This window comes from Delphinus delphis, chromosome 16 (genome assembly GCF_949987515.2).
Source record: "Delphinus delphis chromosome 16, mDelDel1.2, whole genome shotgun sequence".
NCBI classification, from domain to species: Eukaryota; Metazoa; Chordata; class Mammalia; order Artiodactyla; family Delphinidae; genus Delphinus; species Delphinus delphis.
In genome coordinates, this window is record NC_082698.1 from 57,975,144 (window position 1) to 57,999,847 (window position 24,704).

The window sequence follows — 24,704 nt, forward strand, 5'->3', positions numbered from 1 at the left end:
AAATTGAGACTTCAGGTTATAGAAAACTAGTGATTCTAGGTGCATTCAGCATGAAAGTTTAGAATTCTCTACCTTGAATTTACCTGCAATGTAGAATAGTCCAAGTTAAATTATTAATGCTGGTATGAAATCAAGCTTAATTTAAAAGATGAATATACGGGCCTCCCTCGTGGTGCAGTGGTTAAGAATCCGCCTGCCAATGCAAGGGACATGGGTTCAAGCCCTGGTCCGGGAAGATCCCACATGCTGCGGAGCAACTAAGCCTGTGAGCCACGACTACTGAGCCTGCACTCTAGAGCCCTCAAGCCACAACTACTGAGCCCGTGTGCTCAGAGCCCATGCTCCACAAGAGAAGCCACTGCAATGAGAAGCCCGCGTACCACAAAAAAACTAGAGAAAGACCCAACGCAGCCAGAAATAAATAAATAAATAATTTTTTAAAGCTTTTAAAAAAATTTTATTTATTTTATTTTATGACATATGGTTTATGTCAGTGTTAATATACTCACACTTCCCCCCCACCTGCATTTACTTTTTAAATTTAAAGCTTACTCTATTATCAAATATTGCTTTAAATAACAAACTTTTTTTCGATAGAGAGAAATCGCATGTAGCTATAATGGGGAGTCATTGTACACACATACACAAAATACCAACTTACCACTACTGCCACAATCTGCACAGGAGAGGAGTTCTTCTGGTTTCTTTTCACGATTAGATTCTTTTGTCCCCAGACAGAAGCTGCATATTGGAATGGGATCGGCACGGGGCTACGAAAAAAATTAAAATGAAAAAACACTGTTAGTTTTCCATTTCAAAATTTAAAACAAAACATTAAAATCAAAAGCTTCTTACATATTTCTTTACCAAAGAAAAACTGCTGAAATAAGGTATTCATATCAACGTTTTCTGCTAATAAAAAACCCCTCGAATTATTTGACACTAAAGTATTGCCAGAATAATGCATTTATGTGTAATGTATAAGAGTCAGAAGTAATTTTCATTAACCCAATGAAATCTAAAACCTTTATATATTACACTACCTTCCTGAAATAAACATTAAGAATTCATTTGAAGTCTCAATTGTTCCCATAATCTATATGCCTACTATAAATTGATTCACCTATTCAGTATTACAGTCTATGAGTATCTTCTAGTCAGACCAGATTGTTTAATTAAACTTTATCAAATGTTTTAGTACAGGTTACTATTATGCATCAATTAAATATTTGACATAAAATACTGGTATGTTAAAAGGTGACATAGTAACAGCATTAGAACTAAGCAAGAACTTTAAAATTCTATGGGATCACTTGAGATGATCAAAAGACCATTAACAAGACCTTTCTGGCACCAAGGTCTTCAAAAGTAAACCACACCATGCCACACAAAGGAGACAAACTCTCAATCTCTGACATTCCCACTTTCAATAAAAGAAAGAACAAAACATTTGTCTAACCCCCAGCACCCCTTTAACTCTCACTATGGAAATTGCTTCTAACAATGTATAAATCTGCATACATTTTAGTGCCTCCATTGTTATTTATGAGTACCAGCAACACTAGTATTCCCATCCAAATGAAGAGTTGACTGTGTCTACAGATCTGGTCACATTATTTTGAACAGCCAAACTGTATGAAAACTAAAATTTTATTTCATATTCCAAGCTTCACACATGTTGTCTGCTAGCCATCTGAATGTAACTATAATGTATTTATATTTGAATCTCATGAATCAAAAATTTAGGGCAAGAAAGCTTAGTATAATCACAAATTTTTTTAATGTAAATTAAAAACAAGATTTTGCTAGGCCTAACTTTCTAAATATACATCAGTGTAAAATAAACCTCATTTGTTCAGCCACTCTGTTCCAAACGCCTGATACATTGCCTGATGCACAGCAGGCACTCAAAATGTATTTGCTAACTATATAAAAATATATTTGAATATAAATGAAAGAAACATATGCTAGTTTAAAAACACTTATCTCTAAAATAATATTTCAAATGGTAATAATGATTCCAACAAACGTTCAATGTGACATGTCATCAAAAACCAGAATTCACCTTATGACCAAGCATTTGCAAAATTGTTCGTTATGACTGTTAATTTCATCTTACAATATAAGTGTTCATTATCTTGCCCCCCCCCCCCCCCCCCCCCCCTATTTTTCGGTTTAATTTGTTCTTTTAATATGCACAGGTTTCACTTTCTGAGGTAACTATGCAAATGCGTTTTTGTAGCCCCAGTTAAAAAGCAGAGTATAAAACACTGTATTAGAAAAACCAAAAAAGACAAGCTACAACAAACTGGTCACTGACTCCTGCCACCATTTTTTAAATGCCAGATAATCAGCACTGCATAATTATGGATCCATAGTTATTACTCACAACTGTTCAACTGCAGCACCTTGGGAACACTTTTGTTCCTTTAAATAGCAATTAAAAGAACAATCTGGTTTTCAAGTGACAACATTCCCCTGATAGATTCTAGCTAAAACCCAGTCCTTATACTAATGGGATTGCTGCTTTCATTTGATACAACAATGCTCAAGCCATTGCTGCCATCCTTGCACTGATAAATAATTTACAAAATGTCACATATCATTCATGCAGTGAAACCAATCCAAATCTGCAATCCCATTTTTCCTTCCCAGATGAATTTTTAGCTGTAAGAAAGACACGGCCATCAGCCAGCATTCATGCTCATTTTTCGTTTTTAACTAAAGGTAACACAAAGGACAAAGGTTGCTAGTAGTTCATGGCCAGAAAGACCGATGTCCCACACTCTGCTCAATAATAGAAAGCATAGATGATATCACTTCACGCCACACTCAAGCAAGCCCCACCATGCTGATGTATGCTCACAACCATTTATTTTAGGGATAACTGTCTCACAATACTCTATAAAACCACTACATTATACAGAAATGTCTGCCCTGCTGAATTATTGATAATTCAAAGCACTTTTTGCTAACCTCAGTATAGCCGAGTCTAATTAACTTTAAAAAGCTGTCACTTGTATGAAATGAAACTTTTACAGTAATGCACGTAAATGGGTCACAGAATTATTATGATTCACTATTCTCGATCAGACTACACATAAACTGTTTCAAAAAATAATCCCTGGTAATAGATTAAAATGGATTGCAGTCAGAAAGAGGTCTGAATCAATGGCAACTCAATTCTATATAAATCCACTACTGACAAATCATATTTAAGAGGTCTGAAAATGGAACCAAACATCTCCCAGTTCTGAATTCCTTTCTTTGAAATTTCACACCACCACCTAACCTGTTGATCACATTTTCTTATCAACATGCCTGAATACTTCAGTCTGATCTTGAGAACGAACACTCACGGACAGGTTTAAACTCTGCAAACTGCTCGGGAAGCATTTCTTCCTCACCTCCCATGTGATGGTCCTGGGGCAGCTACTAGGCTAGAGGCCACTCATACACTAGCTCATTTAATCATCTTAACAATCCTGCCAGGAATGTATATTATTATGCCCATTATAGGAAAGAAATTGAAGCTCCGAGAAGTGAGGTAACTTTTCTAAAGTTGCAGAGGTTCGAGTGTGGAGCTGGGATTCAAACACAAGTGTGTCTTCTTCGGTAAAGCCCATTTCTCACCTTTACTACCTCCCCTCCTTATCTCTCCTCAAGAAAAACCAATGTTTAAAAATTATTTTCCATCAGCAGTAATAACTCTAATGTGCTCATAATCTCTGCCATCCAATTTCTCCCATGACCAATGGCATACGTTTTGTAAACTATTAAAAAAGCAACCTATAATATGCTATAGATTATTTATTGATTACAATGGGGAAATGGTACCTTTACAATGGAAAAGTCTGGTAGACAAACCCTTAACTGAGCAATCGAACCTATCAGCCATTAGGGGACAAACTGACATGAGATGCCTCCCAAGCATGGCGCTGAAGGACTCAGCACTGCCTATGCAGTGTTCTTACTGGAAACATTTAGCCTCAATCTAATCATAAGGAGACAATCAGGCAAATCCAAATTTAGGGACATGCTGGCCTGGACTCTTCAAAAACTGTTGATGCCATGTAAGACCCAAAAAAGAGCAGAACCAATTTAGGCGATTAAAGTGGTGGGAAAACTAAATACAATTTGCAATCTTTGCTTGGATTTCGAATTTTTAAAAAATAACTCACGGCTGTAAAGAACACTATTTGGATAATTAGGGTAACATGCACTAAATAGCAGACAACACATAAACTAGACTGTGATTACATAAGAATTGTCTTAGGAGTTATGTGCTGAAATATTTTGGAGTAAAGTGTCATGATGTCTGTAACTTGAGCTCAAATGATGCAGGGGGAAAAATCTATGTGTATTACTAGTGTATGTGTGTGCAGAGAGGAAGAGAGAAAGCAAATGTGGCAAATGTTAATGGCTGGTGAATCTATATAAAGGTACTTGGATGTTCATGACATTATCCGTTCAATTGTCTAATTATTTGTTTCAATGTTTACAAGTTTCCAAGCAAAAAGCTGGGGGCACTTTCAAAAAAAAAGATACAGAATGAGTTATTATATAGTTGGATTACAACATTTCTAAAGTAAAGTATCTCAATCCAATTACTGCTTCACAGGAAATACAGAGGACAGAGGAACATGTCAATCTACACAGCAGAGGGATGCAAGTACCAAAACTCTTGAAGACAAATGACCCAGTTTCTTCAACAAGTAAATTAAAAGGGTGAAAGAATGAGTGAGGGAGACAGAAACAGATATGGAAGAAGAACCAATAGATTAAGAGATTTAAAAGGCTTATCAGCCAATTACAACATATAGTCCTTATCTTGATTATGATTCGAATAAACCGTAAAACAAAACAAAATGACCTACTGAAGCAACTTGGGGCTGGTTGGCTGGGAAGAGACTGTTGGGAGGGGACAAGCAGGGTGTCTTCATCCAGGGGTAGGGGTTAGATTTGTTCTCCATGCCTCCATGCCCCAATGAGTCATCTTAGACTCCAACTTTCCAACAGAGCTGTCCAGCAACGAAATGAATTTTTTTCTTGCTTCTTTATTTTACTTTTTACACTGGTAAAATATGTGTGTGTACGTGTGTATGTATGTGTATGTATGTGTGTGTATATATATATAACATAAACTTCACCATGTTAATCATTTTTAAGTACACAGTTCAGTGGCGTTAAGTATGTTCACAATGTTGTACAACCACCATTGATCTCCAGAACTTTTTCATCTTCCCAAACTGATACTCTGTCCCCATTAAATACTAACTTCCCATTCCCCCAGGCCCCAGGCAACCGCCCTTCTGCTTTCTGTCTCCATGAGTTTGAGTAACCTAGGTACCTCATAAGTGAACTCACACAGTCTTTGTAATCAGAAGCCATGGAGATACTGCATGGACCCTATCAGGATGGTGAGGATGCCACGGTGGACAAAGGAGCCTCCCGCAAGTTGGGATCTGGGACCTTTTCAAAGGTCCTTTCCAGATCAAATAGTTTAATGGTTCCATGGCTGGATAATTTCTAAGGCCCTTCCCAACTCAGCTCTAATTTTTCATTGCTTCTATTATACTTTTTTTAAAAGAGATTTTAAAAGTCTTCAGGACACTTGATATCAAAATAAGACAGCCTTTTCTGAGGAAACATTCTTAAATCCAAGACAACACATCTTTGATAAGTTTTATATTTACATACGGTTACTTTTATTTCTACCCTGAAGGAAAAAAAGATGCTTGTTAGTCTTGTTAGTCTGAGAAACTGGAAAAAAAAGGAACGGAGGGAGGGAGGGAGGGAGGAAGGGAGGAAGTTCATGCACAGATCAGAGCCATGGGCATCCAGGCTCACATCCTCTTCCTGACAAAGACACCAAAAGGGGTTTTGCCTCCACGGTCTCCACTCACAATGATCAGAGACACAGCCCTCTCTTTCCATAATCCCTTAAGGATTCTTCTGGAGTCATCTACAAAATTTCCTGAATCTACTTATAAAACATACCATTTTAGTAATTCCAAGTGTTGGAAACAATTCAGCATTTTTCATTCATATATTCACACTTGTATCATGGAAAGACCTGAATTTAAATTCTGTTCTCTGAGCCTTGGGTTCCCTCTTTTGTGAAAGGGCACAATAGCGTCCACCTTGTCTTGCTCCAGGGTTGCTAAAGTTCCCATGTGAGTGAGTGTGTGAAGCACTTTTGTAAACTATAAGGTTCTATTCAAACATTGTTAACAATTATTGCAAAATTCACTCTGGCTATAAAAACAAACAGGGCAAACAAACAACTTCAAGTCCTTAATAAACATCAGTGCAAATAATTTGTTTTGGAGTTTAGAATTACTCTATAAAAGATGGATGTTGTGAGCCCCCATGAAAAGTATTCATCTTAGAGGATTTTTTTGTTTTTTGTTTTTAATGGATTAATCAGGGAGTACAGGAACAGCGTAGAAAATGCTCAACTGAGAGTCAAGAGGCCTGTAACTAATTTAATAAAAGGAAAGCTTCAAAGGAAAAGAAAAGAAAAAGATGTCAAAGGAAGAAAAGCACAAACAACTATAAAATCTTAAACTAATAATACCACAAAAGCAAACAAAGATGAATATAAATCCTGTACACCCCAGTATCAAACAGTTCATCTTTAGAGAATGTTCTCTACACTTTAGCTCAGACAACTCAATTCAATAACTCCACAACAAGCTGTATGGAAGGGCTGTTTTAAGACTCTGCTGTATTTATCTCTTTAATTTATACCCTCTTATCGTTTCACACTGAAATTTGAAGTCGAGGTACTACTTTCCTTTACCAGAATGCTTTTCTCAAGTGTCTCACTTGTGCCGAACACAAACCCTGTGAAATAGGCTTGGTGGCTCTTTCTGTCTCCGTGTCACAGGTAAGTTAAATGCCTCCCTATGGTCACAAAGCTATTAAGACAGAGGGAGCCCAGCCTGCTGACTCTAAGCTCTTAGCTGTTTCGCTTCCCATGGCTGCTCCCTCATTTCCTTTGGAGCTGGATTCACGTTATCACCTATCAGAAAGGCTATCCCTGACCACTCTCTCTAAAACAGCACTCCACCAGCACCTCTGGATCCTCCATGCCTTGCTTTATTTTTCTGCATAGCACTCATCACTATCTGACATATGATGTATCATTCATCTATTTTGTTTCACTTACTAAACATTAAGAGAGCAGAGATTAGTTGTTGTAGCTCCAGTCTCAAAGTACATTCATGGAATAAATGAATGAACAAATGAACAGACTGCTTTCAGGTTTGGAACTGGCTCCTCCGGTTCAACAGGTCCCAAAATACTGACTACTGTTCTTTATTTTAATGTATATTTTTAATGACTACAATATGAAGCAACCATGGCAAGGTGGGTCCCATCACTATCTAATCTGAATGCTTTTTTCCTACTCTGACCATTTATAATGAATGGCACTTATGTTTGTACATAATTGTACTTCCATGGGTCTAATCTGACAAGATAGAACCAAAATTTTAAAATCAGCTGGGAGGAAAATTGCCTCACCACTCCCACAAGTATTAACTATTGGGACTCACTCACTAATAGCCACTATAGGTTGTATGCAAGATATCTTTGAGGCCACGCCCAGCTGCCAGTACCTAACTGTGACCACCGTCCCCTTTGCCTCTCAAGAAATAACACAATAAAAATTTAAAAAAAGAAATCAAGAAAGATGAATACACTGCAGTGAGAGTAACAAAATTATAAAAAAGCATCTATCTGTTCAATCTATTTAACAAATATTTTATAAACTTTGGTGTTTTATTATTGGTAATGAATTATTTTCCAGACTGTACAACAGATAGCACGGGGACAACAGAGGTTGAAACTGTTCATGTTGTTTTAGGTAACATACTTTTTTTTTTTTTAGCCACCTCAGCACTATACTTGACACTTATCTAATAAAGAGCTAGACTTCATTTCTTGCCACTTAACCCACTTATTCAACTGATACGTGTCTGAACAGATGAAGCCCACTCCTAATTAGGATATGGATCATGCACACTCAGGATTTTCCTTTACAGCAATCTGCTTAAGCTGTGGTCTTGGGAAATAAACTAACTCTAAAAGTAGAGTATATTCCTGTGATAATCTAAACCATTTTGTGTTTTAAGAGCATTATCTTGTCCCCGTCAGCATGTGCTGTAACAGTGGTCAGTGCAGCCATCCCTCTGCAAGGTTTGGTGAGCAGCATGCCCTCACAGCAGTCCCGGGGCTACTTCAGATCCTTCAGGCACAACAGAACTCTGTTCACAGCATGTGCACTGCCATTTTCTCTACACTCATGTACCCTTTTGCTTTATTCTAAGGCAATTCTTGCACTTCTGTCATGAATCTTGACCTGAATAGATGCCTAAATAATTTCTTCTGGAAGATAATTGGAGATATACTTATTACAAGACTTTTCATAGCAACAATTTTACCCTAATTTTCCTCTGGCCATATAGGTTTTATTGTATCACCTCCCCTGCTCATTATACTTCTCTGTGGGTGATTGGTTCTGTGAGGGAGCACTATATCATCCCCACTGGCTCTAAATTGAGTTTCTGTTATTACTCAGGGCAAAAGGATTTATTATTGCTAATGTATGGAGATCTTGAATGTGACTGCTGTATTTTACCTCCTTGTCACAGTCAAGGGAGTTTTCTGTATTTTAAGAGTGATAACGAGTAAATTAAATCTAATAAAAATATTTAAAAGCATCCCTACACATATCCATAAATACATCACTTCTTTTTTAAGGAATCACTTAGAAACAAAACCAATATCAATGACCACATACGGATAAATTCCCACAATCAAAGGCTGATTCAGAAGTATAAAATTATAAAAAGCTTAGCCACAGAGGAATAAGAAGAGGAGAGAAGGGAAGACTTTCTAAGAACATCAGTCACAATAGTTATCACATGTGTGGAGCTAACTGAAATGCTCACACTGTATCCTGTTGTCTAGAACTTGTTCTAATTAGGCAGGTGTGCCATTTATAAGAGTGCTGATTAAGGAAAGGGATTCTATTGGAAGGAAACAAATCTAATCCTGCACACTGCATTTAACAATAGCATCTCATTTGTTCTTTTTTTGGGGGGGGGGTGGTAAATAAATGAGGCCTACAAGTTGGTGGGAGGGGGGAGAAGGTAGGACAATGAAACAACTGCCTTCCCCAGGGTCTTTAATTTCTTATCTGGGCAGAGACTTGGCTTTGAAGATTTCGTCTGAAAGTCTCTCCTACACCCCTACCATTAGAAACTGCAGATATTGCATTTATCTTCTTAAGAGGGATCAAAGTCTGATTCAACACCGCTGGAAATTCAACACATGGTTATAGGAAGTCAGCTTAGGATTTACAAACTATTCTCTTCAGCAAGTATGTCATAATATTAGCAATATAATATAAACGCTACCCTATATTTTGAAAAATGGAATTTTAAAATCAATTCATATTCAAGTATCACAAATCTTTAATAGTTTCCCTTTTTTTTTAATTTTTTTGCGGTACGCGGGCCTCTCACTGTTGTGGCCTCTCCCATTGTGGAGCACAGGCTCCCGACGCGCAGGCTCAGCGGCTCACGGGCCCAGCTGCTCCGCGGCATTGTGGGATCTTCCCAGACCAGGGCACGAACCCATGTCCCCTGCAACGGCAGGCGGACTCTCAACCACTGCGCCACCAGGGAAGCCCTAGACTTCTTTTTTAAGAGCAATTTTAAGTTCACAGCAAAACTGAGAGGAAGGTACAGAAATTTCCCACATGGCCCCCGCCCCCACAGGTGCACAGCCTCCCTCATTAACAACATTCCCCCACCAGACTCATACATTTGTTACAACTGATGACCCTACACTGACACATCATTATCACCCAAAGTCCATCCAAAGATTACATTAGGGTTCCCTCTTTGTGTTGTACATTCTATGGGTTTGGACAAATTTATGATGACATGTATCTACCACTGTAGTATCATACAGAGTATTTTACTGCCCCCAAAAACCCTTGCGCTCTGCCTATTCGTCTCTCCCTCCCTCCTCTAATCCGTTAACCGCTAATTTTTTTTTACTGTATCCATAGTTTTGCTCTTTCCAGAGTGTCATATATTAGTTGGAATCATACAGTGGCTTGCTCAGTTGCCCCAAGGCATCCGTTTTAATCTAGATGGTGCCTACATACAACTCCACCTAGGCAAGATGTGAACATAAACATTCTCATTACCAGTTCAACCAAGAGAAACCTGAATTAACTGCTCAGAGACACAGGCAACTGAATTGATTGTAATTAGATACAAACAGGGAAGTAGAATGAAAAGATGAGGCATAGGTAGATGGATATTAACAAGCTAGAAAAGTCACATGGTAGTCACTTTCTCAATAAGATTACCATCACCACCACCATCCCCTCCAACAATGTCCTGTCTTCACAGAGATTTACATGGTAGTTGAGATGCTAGGCACTATTCAACAAGTTACTAATATTTACTCAGCACCCAAGTATGCCAATAGAATACAACTGGTACTCCAAGCGCTTGTCCTCACAGAACCAATAAAAGTAGTGTGATTCCATTATCACACTTAATTTGCGATTGCCCGGTGGGCACATTAAACCCACTGGTGGGTAGAATTTCCATGCCCCTGGCTTTTCTGCTTTTGTTTTCTTCACTTTCAGAGTACCTTTGACCCCTTCAATTACAGTAGTCCTAAGACGTAGGAAAGGAGGATGGTAATTACTACCTGAATGTCAAGAGCTCTGACCTTGTTTTTTGGACTCTGCCCTAAACCTCTTTGTGGTGGAAGTTCTAGATCCACTAATGCTTTAGGCCAGGCACCAACCCAGCACTTACAGGTATATTATCAGTGAAAGTCTGCTCTCTGGTTCTTTAGCATCACTGCAGGCTATGTAGGGAGGGCACAAAACATAAACCCCTCCCCTGTCAATGCAAACTACAGCAAGGCCAGGAAGAGAAACACCAGAGTGACAGGCTTTACCCCAGGGCAAGGATTTTTAAGCTTCCCTAGAACTTCAAGAGTCTACAGAAACCTACTAAAGGGTATACAGTAGGTTGAAAAAAGCTCTTTATTTTTGTGAAATCAATTTTTTTTTGCATATTTTAAGTCAAAGCTTAGTACACTATGAGCTCTTTGAAGGAGATCCTTGTTTGCTTTATCTTAGCAAGAACTATACACACTGTAGCTATTTGATAAATATTTGTTGAATATATAAATGTAACATTATTTCTCATACATGGTTCTTTCTCATCATTTTCTAAATTACATTCTTATTTTAGTATATAAATGGTAAATAGAGAAATAATAATAAAACAGCGCATTATATGAGGAAAAATAAACACTTTAAATGTTTGTCCATTTAGAACCTTCATATCACATCCACCCACTTACATTTTTTAAACTGTAAGATACACGTAACATAAAATGTACCATTTTAACTGTTTTTAAATGTATGGTTCAATGTAAAGTATATTCGCAACATTGTACAACTAAGTTCAGATATATTTTTATATACAATGATACAGTTCAGAGAGTTCTGAAAACACCCCTTCACTCATGTAACCCATATTGCTATCAAGATATAGAGCATTCCATAACCCCAGAAAGTTCTCTCCTGTTCCTTCCCAGTCAACCCCTTCCCACTCTCCTTCCCAAGCAACCACTATTCTTTTTTTTTTTTTTTGCGGTACGCGGGCCTCTCACTGTTTTGGCCTCTCCCGTTGCGGAGCACAGGCTCCAGACGCGCAGGCTCAGCGGCCATGGCTCACGGGCCCAGCCGCTCCGCGGCACGTGGGATCTTCCTAGACCGAGGTACGAACCCGTGTCCCCTGCATCAGCAGGCGGACTCCCAACCACTGCGCCACCAGGGAAGCCCTCAACCACTATTCTTGATTTCTACCTCCACAGTTTGGATTGGCCTGTTCTAAAACTTCATATGAATGGAAGCAGACACTGAGTTCTTTTGTGTAGGGTTTCTTTTACTAACCGTATTATCATATTCATTCATACCGTCGCATATATCAGCAATTCATTTCTTTTTATTACTGAGTAGTATTTTATTGTAAAATATACAAAAATTTATTTATTTTCTCTATAGTTGATCAACATTTAAGTCTTCTTCAGTTTAGAGCTAAAATGAATAAAACTGTTCTGAACATTCTTGTTTAAGTATTTTTGTTAGGTGTTTTCATCTCTTTTGAGTAAATACCTAGGAGTGGAAATGCAGGGTCATAAGGTAGGCAGATGGTTAATTTTATTATTAGAAACCTCTAGTTTGAATAATTAAGAAAAATGCTAATTAGCAATACCAGGAAGTAAGCAGGGGATACTACTACAAATCTTGAAGACTAAAATGATGGGAAATATTATGAACAGCTTTACGCCAATAAATTAGACAACTTAGTAAAATGGACTTCGCTGATAGACTAAACCAACAAAACTAACACCAGAAGAAATAGAAAATGTGAATAACTTTAAATCCATTAAAGAAAATGATTCATAACTTAAAACCTCCACACAACAGACCCCAGCTTTGCTGGTGAATTCTTTCAAAGATTAAGAAGACTACAATACCAATCTTTTTTTTTTTTTCCGATACCAATCTTAAATGATCAACTTCAAAAAACAAAAGAAGAAATATTTCCCTGCTCATTTTATGAGGCCAGCATAATTCTGTTATCAAAATCGGATAAAAGCATTACAAAAAAAGTAAGTTAAAAGAACAACCAATATCCCACATGAACATAAACCCTCATCAGTTTTTCTTCTTCTTAAATCTTACTTAAAAAAAAAACTTTACTGAGGTGCAATTTACAATAATAATATGTACCCTTTTAAAGTTTGGACAAATATACATATCCGCATAATTATCACAACAATTAAGAAACAGAACCCTCAAAAAGTTCCCTCAAGCCCTTTTGCAGTTCCATTTCCTTTGCAGACCGGGCAACTATTGATCGGCTTTCTATCATTACAGATTATTTTGCCTGCTCTAGAATTTCACATATGAAATCACACAGTATGTACTCTTTTGTGACTTCCTTATGCTTAGCATGTTTGTGAGATTCATCCATGGTGTTGCATGTATGAACAGTTTATTCTTTTTTTTTTTTTTTTTTTTTTTGCGGTACGCGGGCCTCTCACCGCTGCGGCCTCCCCCGTCGCGGAGCACAGGCTCCGGACGCGCAGGCTCAGCGGCCACGGCCCACGGGCCCACGGGCCCAGCTGCTCCGCGGCATGCGGGATCCTCCCGGTCCGGGTCACGAACCCACGTCCCCTGCATGGGCAGGTGGACTCCCAACCACTGAGCCACGAGGGAAGCCCAGTTTATTCTTTTTAATGCTACATAGTATCTCATTATATCAATATACCTAAATTCATTTATCCATGCACCTGCTGATGGACATCTGTGCTATTTACAGTTTTCAGCTGTATGAATAAAGCTAATACGAACATTTGTGTTAAAGTCTTTTTGTATACATGTTTTCATTTCTCTTTGGTAAATACCTAGGAGTGGAATTGCTGGGTCATATGTTAAGTATATGTTTAACTTTATAAGAAACTGTCAGAGTGGGGACTTCCCTGGTGGCACAATGGTTAAGAATTCGCCTGCCATTGCAGGGGACACAGGTTTGATCCCTGGTGTGGGAGGATCCCACGAGCCGCAGAGCAACTAAGCCCGCGTGCCACAACTGCTGAGCCTGCGCTCTAGAGCTCAGGAGCCACAACTGCTGAGCCTGTGTGCCACAACTACTGAAGCCCACACGCCTAGAGCCAGTGCTCCACAACAGGAGAGGCCACCATAATGAGAAGCACATGCAACGCAACGAAGACCCAACGCAGCCAAACATAAATTAAAAAAAAATAAAATTCATTAAAAAGAAAAAGAAACTGTCAGAGTGGTTTCTAAAGTGATTATACCATTTAACACTCCTGGTTGCACTTGGTTTTTTTTTTTTTTTTTGCGTTATGTGGGCCTCTCACTGTCGTGGCCTCTCTCGTTGCGGAGCACAGGCTCCGGACATGCTGGCTCAGCGGCCATGGCTTATGGGCCTAGCCGCTCTGCGGCATGTGGGATCTTCCTGGACCAGGGCACGAACCCGTGTCCCCTGCATCGGCAGGTGGACTCTCAACCACTGCGCCACCAGGGAAGCCCGCACTTGGTTTTTTTTTTTTTTTTTTTTAACATCTTTATTGGGGTATAATTACTTTACAATGGTGTGCACTTGGTTTTGCCACTCTTTTAAATTTTAACCGTTCTAGAAAATGTGTAGGAATATCTCATATATCCTTGATGGCTAGTGACGCTGCCTGTTTTCATGTGCTCAGTGGCCATTCATATATCTTCTTTTGTACACTTTCTGTTAGACTCTTCTGCCTGTCATCATGGTCTAATGCAATACATTGCCAAACCCTCTTCCAATGAAAAACCTTTGGCCCCAGCTATTGAAAATGCTACCAGCAGGCAGTTTTCAGTTGTCACTCCCTTCAGGGATTGCTTCAGTTGTAGAGTCATGTCACCCAAGGACATGCCCCTTCCAGCAGTGGCCCATATACAAGTGGTAGAGGTCCTCATCTCTGAGTGATACAGAAATATAAAGGCTTGGTCATCTTGGCCCAACTCTTGTACCAACTCTGTCCCAACTCCGAAGGACCAATGTAGTTCTAGAGCTACATATAAAGTCAGCCAAGGCTGTTATTGAGCTGCATCACTGCTCAACCCCTTCCTCTGCCCAATAATGCTTCATTGCCATTCCTTCCACAAGAGTTGATACTAGTAAGGGCTTCCCTTAGTAAATACTCCACCATAAAACTTTATCTCAGTGCCTGCTTCCTAATGAACACAAACTATAACACCTATTTAAATTGGGTTGCTTGTCTTACTGAGTTGCAAGACCTTCATATATATATATGTTCTAGCTACAAGTCCTTTGTATACATACATACATAACATATAAAATATATGTACTGTGGGACATCTCTGGTGGCCCAGTGGTTGAGAATCCGCCTGCCAATGCAGGGAACACTGGTTCGATCTCTGGTCTGGGAAGATCCCACATGTCGCGGAGCAACTAAGCCGGTGTGCCGCAACTACTGAGCCTGTGCTCTAGAGCCTGCGAGCCACAACTACTGAGCCTGTGTGCCACAACTACTGAAGCCCGTGCGCCTAGAGCCCATGCTCCACAATGAGAGAAGCCACCGCAGTGAGAAGCCTGCACCACAAAGAAGAGTAGCCCCTGTTAGCTGCAACAAGAGGAAGCCCGAGTGCAGCAACAAAGACCCAACACAGTCAAAAATAAATAAATGTATTAAAAATATATATATATGTACTGTGAATATTTTCTCTCATTCTGTGGCTTGTCTCTTCATTTTCCTAATAATTTCTTTTGAGAAACACCAGTTTTTAATTTTTATGAGGTCCCATTTACTTATTTTTCTACTTTTTATGTCCAATCTAAGAAATCTTTGTGTATTCCAAAGTTGCAAAGGCTTTATCCTATATTTTCTTTTAGTTTCCTGGTTTTAGTTTATAAATTAAGTTCATGATGCATTTTTAGTTAATTTTTATGTACGGAATGAGGTAAGGGTCAAGATTCACTTTTTTTCCATATGCATATCCAGTTATTCCAGGACAATTAGCTGAGATTTTCTTCTTCCCATTGAATTAGTCCTTCAACTTTGGTCTTCCTTTTCAAAATTTGTTTTAGCTATTCTAGATCCTTTGTATTACCATATCAATTTTTTAATCAGTTTGTCAATTTCTAGAACAAAGCCTGCTGGGATCTTTATTGTGACTGTATTGACTGTATAGATCAGTTTGGGGAGTGTTGACTTGGTAACATTATTGAGTCTTCCAACCCATGAAATGTACATTTCTCCATTTACTTAGGTCTTCTTTACTTTCTTTCAGTAACAGTTATAGTTTTCAGGGTACATATTTTGCTAAATTCATCCCTATATATTTCATACTGTTTGATGCTATTGTAAATGGTATTCAATTTCTGAATGTTCGCTGCTACTATAGAAAATACAATTGTGTTACCTCCTTCTTTCTGAAAGAATTTATCTAACAGTTGTATTTGTTAAATGTTTGAGACTTCACCATTAAAGTTGTGTGTTGTCTGAGCCTAGAGTTTTCTTTGTACCACAGTTTTAAATTTTGAACTCAATTTCTTCAGTAGATATAGAGCTACTCAGAATTTCTATTTTGAATGTATGTGTCAGCTGTAGTGATCTGGGCATTCAAGGAATTTTCCCATTTCATCTAAACTGCCCAATTTATTGGCATAAAATTGCCCATAATATTCCCTTATTATTCTTTTTATGTCTTCAGTGATATCCTCGCTCCCATGCCTATTACTGGTAATTTGTGTTTTCCCTTTATTTTTTCATTGGCCTACCTAGAGATTTCTGAATTTTATTGATGTTTTCAAAGAATCAGCTTTTGATTTCCCCTATTTACTTTCGATGTTCTTTATATGAGGAAAAATGTTGATTCTTATGTGGAAACCTGATTTGTTATTATCACTATCATTATCATTTTTATTCTAATACAACAGCTAGAGCCATGTGGTTATTCAAAATGCCATTCCCTTTTCTTTGGCTGTAGAATGTCCACGCATTCTACTCCGGTGCCACATCAACTCCTGGGAGGCTGGAGCAGGGAGGAGGTAACAGCTGGTGCCTTAGTGTTAGAGGAACCGTACCGAGAACTGCTCTCTAGACAGTGGTTCTTAAACAGGTATGAACATTAGGATGTACACGCCTAAGCAACATGCATGGATTTTGATTAAATAGGTCTGCAGCTGACTTAGGCATCTTGATTTTTTAAAAAGCTTCGAGGAGATTCTGGTGGTACCCCAGGTTGAGAATCACAGCTCTGAATGATTAGGACATCAGGCAGTTTATGCTCAGAAGAGTCTGAGAAGCACAAGAGTAAATACAGAGCTGAGAGGCTACTGAGAACTTGTTGCCTACTCCTAAAAACTGTGGGTCTGAGGGCCCCAGAGACATAATAAATTTATGTCACATGAACATGCTTTAAAGGTAGGGGGAAATATACACATGCATCTAAAACATGGCTTAAATTTCTTCAATATGAGGGCTATTTTGTTGATTTTTAAAGTTACGTGTGTGTGTGTTTTAATTCAAATAGCACAAAGATATACAGAATGGAAAATAGGTTTCCCTCCTATGGTTAATCCCTGGACACGCAAATTCCCTTTCAAAAGGTTCACTGAGACACTTCCATCTCAGAAAAATTAAAAGTTGAGGTGTACTAAACCAGTTTTATTCTAATAGATATTGAGGTTAATACCATTCTTTTGCTTCTACGGAAATGTACACATGTGCATTTGCATGTGCAAATACACCTGCAGAATAAATGCCTAGCTGTGAAATTGCTGGGTCACAGAACATAGGCATTTTTAACTGCATGAGGTTGTGTCACTCTATACTCCTAACATGTTTTATCAAATTTTTTCCTTGCCAATTTAACAGTTGAAAACCATACCACATTTTAACTTAAATTTGTTTTTCAAATTAACTTTTAAAAACTGGATTCAAAGGTCATATTTTAAGTAAAAAAACTAGTAATTTTCTTTATCCCCTAGTATGTGATAATACAAATAAAGCTGTGCCTCCACAACCTTCCATAGTTCAAGGTTAATCAAAGACCAGTGTTCTTATACGTCCTCACAACCTCTATATTGGAGTAAACAAACCAAACAAAGTGGAAGCACTCACTAGCCAAGGGACAGGGAGGAAAGTAAATGAAACTCTACTCTCCTATCCACTGATCTTTTAGGATCAGCACATTAAGAACATCATCTTCGCATCAAAAAGCTAAATGAAGCACGATTATAAGAGGACTGCACTATGTACGTGTGTGTTTAAGAAAATAAGGGGTGCATACTAATTTTTGAGACCGAGTTAAAAGGAAACTTTGCAAGGTAAGTTTGACAGATCACTGGAACTTACAGAGCCACAGAAATTTGCCAGCAGCCCATAAAATTTCAGTACTTCTTTCCACAGTCCGTGTTACAACAAAGAACAATCTGAAATCAGTGAGCACAGACCCACCTATAGAATTACAGTAACAGTACTGTCAGGCATGGTTTTTCTTCCTCCCTCCTTCCTTTTATCTTCCCTTCTTTCTAATTAACTGCCTGTCTGTTTTGAGGGCCTGGCTCACGTGATACTGCTTGGTGGTCCACTGCTGGTAGTCATCTCTAAGTTATTCAGATGATTTTGAGGATAGGGGAGGGGCCAGGAAATGATAGAGATAAATACTTCTCAAACTTTAATATACAAACAAAACACCTGGAGATCTTGTTAAAATGCAGGTTCTGGTTCAGTAATGCTGGAATGGGGCCAGAGATTCTGCATTTCTAAGAAGCTCCCCCATGATACTAACGCTGATCTGTGGTCCACACCTTTGAGCAATCAGAATATAGATACTTTTAAAAAGCAACCCCCAGGGCTTCCCTGGTGGCGCAGTGGTTGAGAGTCCGCCTGCCGATGCGGGGGACGCGGGTTCGTGTCCCGGTCCGGGAAGATCCCACATGCCGCGGAGCGGCTGGGCCCATGAGCCATGGCCGCTGAGCCTGCACGTCCGGAGCCTGTGATCCGCAGCGGGAGAGGCCACAACAGTGAGAGACCCGCGTACCGCAAAAAAAAAAAAAAAAAAAAAAAAATTAACCCCCAAATTCAACTCTGGGATGTGTTTTACCATTTCAATATAAGGATTCACTGAAGAGCAGAACCCTGGAGTTAATGCCCTGCCGGAGGAACTATTTTATTAGTCACAGTAATGCAGTAGTTGGTGTGGTAGCAGTTGTAGTAGCAGCAGCAGCAGGAGTAACAGTAATTAGCAGCAGCAAATATTTGAAAAGCACTAAGAACAGATTTTCAGGTTAGCACTTAATCAATCATTAAAATGCCAGAAGGTAGGCACTATTATCTCCACACTACAGATGAGAAAACAGAAGTTAACTTTCCCCAAACAGTTAGACTCCAGGACCACTGCAGTACCTCTCCAGTTATCAAGTTCACAATCACTGTGTTGTTAGTAATGAATGTCATCATTTCTCAAGTTGACACGTGGGAAGGGGCAATTGTTTAAAGGCCTTATTTTCTAGCTCCTGTAAAGTCCAGCTTAGATAAATAAATAGATCATTGTAACTGATCAGTCTGGGGCAAGGTCAGGAAGAATTTAAACCTATTATTTGACACTACAGACAATCTACTTTGGATAATCAAGAGTGGCTGTGAGTTCAGAGGCCCCAGAGATGATAATGTTGTTGTTTTAAATCTTCTGGCTTTATTTGTTAACTAAGGTGTGACAGAGTGGAATGGCTTGCTTTAGAAGTTATCCAAAGACTAACACTGGTTACAATATGAATTCCAGCATATTTGGCTTCGAAGCTACATTTTACGCTTCCTAAAAAGAGATCAAACTAAATATACAGTTCTCAGTCAAAAAGCCCTGTAGAGTAACCTGATCTGAGCAGGGGCACTTTAACTCACTGCCAAATAGAAAAGCATGATCGCCTTATTCCACACACACAAATACCATTCTAGGATTGGCCAATTAATCATGAATATAACTTTTCAGACATTACATAATTTCACATAGACTTGCTTCTAATGCCTGCCAAGGAAAACAGCAATTTGTATCACCAGGAATAAATCTACATTTGAAAAGAAACGAAAGTTACAAATATGAAACAGTGTAACTCTGGTCACCTCTTTCATGCCACCCTTCCTCATAAGTTCTCTAATTATTTTATTTTATAAAACTGGCATTAATAAAACAACCAAAAATGATGTAAGCTGTAAAATTACATAAATAAATGAAAATAGGGAAATCCAAGTAATGTTTATATCTACAAGAGTAGCAACCTCTAAGATATGATAAATAGCAATGCACACACACACACACACACACACACACACACACACACAGACATATAAAATAAAGTCATATGCACACTGCATACTTCTGGGTCCTTCAATATTACACAAAAAACACTGGTATATTAAATCATTTATTATAATTTTTAAGAGATTCAATTTTCATATCTAAAATTATTTCTGTTTTCTACATGTTTCACTGATATAACCCTGGTAAATCAGGAATAAGTGATTAATTTGAAAGCAATCCAATGATATCTACAGTCAACATTTTCAAATATAAATAATGAACATAAGCCTGGTAAGTATTCTATTTAGAAAATATACCCATCAGCCCAGGATTACCTTCAGTACGTTTATAAAATTCCTTAACAGAATATTTATAAGCAACAAAACTAGGAAAACAAAACAAAAGCAATTAATTATCCTCTTATTAAATAATGGCTGTACTGAAGAACATCAGACTTTAAAGGGGGATGCATAAACTCATGACAGACTTATCTGAATAGTTCCCTTCTACAGTCATTTTTTAAAAGAATGCTCTCCTTCACACTATCCTTTTTTAAAAAATTAATTTCTCCTTCATTTACTTAAGGTTGGGTGGACTAGCTCCTGCTTTTGAAACTTCCCTAAGGAAAACCTGACACCCTAATCATGGTCACTCAAAAGCAAGCCAAGTACCCATACATGCATCTGAGGCTCTGGTGCTTTTAAACAAAGACCAAACCACTAATGCCAGACCTTTAGTAAATGTGCAGAAACAAATGGTACAGTGCACTTCCCCACCTCTGTTGAAACCCTTGCCTAGCCAGCCAAGATTTTGTTCTTTATGTGTTTTTCATTTAAAAATAAGTATTTTTCACTTTCTAAAAAAGAAATGATATTCTGAATGTTTCCCCAAAACTATGTAACTATGTATGTGAATGTAGATGTGTGTGCACATATGTATACATGTATGTACATGTGTGTATGCATGTGTATATGTGTGTAGATATAGATATGGGCATATTAAATAGGGGTGTGTTCTTCATTCTCTCCCCCAGTTAAAAATAATAATAATAACAGCTAATATTTATTGCATGTGACCATGTGCCAGATACTGTATGAGGTGCTTAAATTATTTCAACAATCTCAGCGAGGTGTTCTTATTGTTCCAGTCTTATTAAGGAGGAAACTGTGGCACAGAAAGGTTAAATAATGGGCCCAAAGGAGCACAGCTTCCACTGGCAGAGATCAGATTCCAAGTCAGGCAGCTGACCTCAGAACCTGCTTTCTTCACCCCCGTGTAAGCCTCTAAATTAGGAACAGTAACCAGAGCAGGAATGGGATACACACATAAGTCAAGGGCAAGGGTCATTTTGGAATTAGGAAGCAGAGGTGAGTTTATAACGGGTGTAGATATTAGAGGAAGAAGCCACAGGAGGTTTTTTATTGTCAGAGTGGATGAAGAGGAGACCATCAGCAATTCTCTACTTAATTCAAAATGACTTTTACAGAAGATTGGCTTTCAGGAGTTATTTAGAACAGAAGAAAAAAGCACAGTTTGTTGAGAAGAGAATCTAAGAAAATGACAGTGCTTGGGAGACAGCTCAGAAGACTGATGTAATGAATTCACAAGAAGGTGCTACCTAGAGGAACGGAGCCTAATGGAGAGAGAGAAGGCTGGGACCTGAGCAGCAGATGAGGGAAATGAGATAATCCAGAGCCTGCTGGAGGCTGGCTTTGATGCATGGGGCGAACAGCCAGAGGAGATGCAAAAGGAAATGACAAGCCCCTGTAAAGATTTAAGGAAGGGGTTGGCATGGTCAGGAAGTCCACCTGGCAGGAGGTAACAGCCCATTCTAGGAACTTGGAAGAGGACGCAAGGAGAGGAGAATGACAGGCCTAGAAGCTACTGAGTTCAGTGGATTTCATGATGATTTCATAAAGACATGTTATTCTGGACAAGTCTGTATGTTGAGGAAGAAAAGTCAGCCAGAAATTGCTCTAAATTTAATAAAGTCTTCAGAAAAAGTTGCTAAGGCAGAAAACTTCCTAGTGACTCTGCCAATACAGCTAATTGCTTAGCAATTACTGGCCATAAGCATCACGGAAATTGTAGACATTTTTAAACCCTTACACTGTGAGGACCTATGTCTCAAAGCCCTTGAAATTTTTATCAGTATTTGGGTGTGCTCTGAGCCAAGTTCTCTACCCATGTCACCAGAAAAAAAGATGATAATTTTCCAGAGAAAACTGTTATGTTGTCTCCTCCATTGGGCCAGAGTCATCCTCAGCTAAGATGTACATGTGAATAATTTATATTCACCTGGAATGGTTAACATACGAGCATGCTGTTCCAAAGGTACAGTTGGTTTTCTTAACAGTCCAGATCATAGAAATTTCTCATGGTCCTTCTCATTTAGTTAAAGGGATAAAATACAAATATTTATGGGAGAAAAACAACTTTTGTAGCCTACTGATTTAGCTTTAGGAGTATTTCACAACTGAGTCCTTTTTAACAACATACAACCAGGGACATAGGTCTAATCAATACTGAACATCTACCTTGCAGTTGGGGCTTATGAATTAATCAGCATCTACTCTAACTCAAACCATCAGACAAAAATCAACAGTGACCTACATTTTTTTGAACACTGTAGAACCACCTAAACAATGTTATCATTTACAATAATGACAACAATCTTGAACCCTGACCACAAACACCAAAACTAGTGTCTCTACTCATGAGTTATTTATTTCTAGGTTATCTCTTTTTCCAGGGAACTAACAGCAGGAATTCAGGTTGTCACATGCAACACTTCCTATATACATTAGCCACATCATGTTAACACTAGTAACCAAAAGCTGGGAAAGAGCACCTGATGACTCCAAGGCCACACAGCAAAATTAGGCAGTATGGGGAATCTGGATCTCTCCACCCAATTCAATGGTCTATTGTTAGGCCAAGTAACCTGTTTCCCGATTAGCATACGAAACAATAGAGGATAAAATAGTGTGTAAGCAGAAAGTCTTTCCTGGTGAGCTGCAAATTATCTAAAGAAGGTTTTATTTCTAATTATGGTCATATAATTACAGACACTTTAAGGAGAAGAGCCTGTTTGTTCTGCCTGATGTGAGCAACTCACTGATTTAGGCTCTCTTGAAGCCAGCAGCCAAGTCGCAGTGGCACAGACCCAGGAGTTCCTGGAGGAGAACAGATGGACAGCTATCCTAAAAAAAAAGAGCTCCCCAATGTCGCCCAGCAATAAGATGTGAGAGCTTGATAACTCTACCATCCCCATTCAGGTGTTACATGTATAAAATGAAAGAGTTCACCGTTAAGCAGATATTTTTCTCATTGGGTAGCAGAGAGTACCATGCTTGGTCTCCCATTCTCTCATTTTCTAACAAGGCCTTCCCAAGGCTTCCTACTTAGCATAAATTGGCTTCACCTAAGGATTAGTTTTTATTTTTCCAATTGGTTTTGTGAAGAAAATATTCATATTTCATCAAATTTTCAGAACTTCTTACAGAAAGTTTCTGAAAGGCTGGTGACACACACTGTAGCAAAGGAACTGAGGGCCTAGAATCTGGAATCAGATTCTCTGGGTTTGAGTTCCAGCTCTACCACTTTCTAGTTGTGTGACCATAGCCAAGTATTTGACTCCTCCCTTAGTTTCTACATCTGTAAAATGGGAATAACAATAGTTGAGTGACTTATATGAGATCATATATATAAAGTGCTATGTGCTACAGCATGTGGGAACTGCTCAGAAGACGTTAGCATCTGTGAGTTATCACTGTAGTTGATGTAGACATTTTGGCCAATCAACATTTTTTTCAGTACCTGTTACTTACTTCAACTGTGCAAGAGCACAGACTCTCTATCCACTGTGCCACAGAAGATTCAAAGAATGAGAACTTACGACCCATGCCTTTGCAGAGTTTACAAATCACAGGTGGAAAGAGCATACATATACAATTCAAGAACATGTTTCAGACAACACAATCCCACAGACACATGGGTTTCTTGCTTTCTTCAATAGTATATTCTGTGGAAAGTCAGCAAGTCACATTCTAAAAGGCCAGTTCCTCTACCTCCTTTAAAAGAAAGGTACGGTGAACACTTGAAAATTAAACATCTCAAGAACTGTCACAGGTCAATTTTAACTCAATAAAACTGGGGGTGGGGTGCAGGGAAAGAACTGTCCTATTTTCTTTTATAGGTTCATATGGCTAAAGAAATATTTGAGCACTTACTATACATAAAGGACACTATATTTAATACTAAAATTCAACTGTTTGAAGTTTTATTTCATTAAAGCTATACAGATAGTATATAAATTATCAACAGAAGTATAAAAGTTGGGTAGAGTCAATCCATAGGGCTTCTAAAAGGGGGTGAATTTTGATGCAAAATTTCAAATGGAGGATGGGAGGGATTTCAGGTAGAAACAAACAGCAGGGGCTAAGGGCAGCAGACTTGGGTGGAAAGGGGAGAGGTGGCAGCTATAATGATGAAAATACATAGACTTGAGCAAGGATTCATGTGGGGACAGGATAAAAAGGAGGTCCTTTAGATGGAGAGCCAAGTTAGCAAGAGCCTTAAATTTAAAAAAAAAAAAAAAAAAGAAAGCAAGCTCTCCTCACTGACCACCATGTCACAGCTTCACCAGCCCAGAGCTCTTGATTTCCCCACAAAATGCTCAACACTGGTGGCTAATAAGCTATTGTCTAGGACACCCGTGCACTTCTGCTTCCACCTGTTGAGTTCTATGCTTAATTGTGTT

General features: G+C 38.6%; 1 protein-coding gene across 1 annotated transcript in view; it reads right to left on the bottom strand.

Annotated features, from left to right (window-relative positions):
* KAT6B (lysine acetyltransferase 6B) overlaps nucleotides 1–24,704 on the bottom strand; it is a 180,131-nt gene that overhangs the window by 64,681 nt on the left and 90,746 nt on the right. The window contains 1 exon segment of the mRNA XM_060034750.1: nucleotides 662–770. Coding sequence (XP_059890733.1) covers nucleotides 662–770 — 109 coding nt within the window.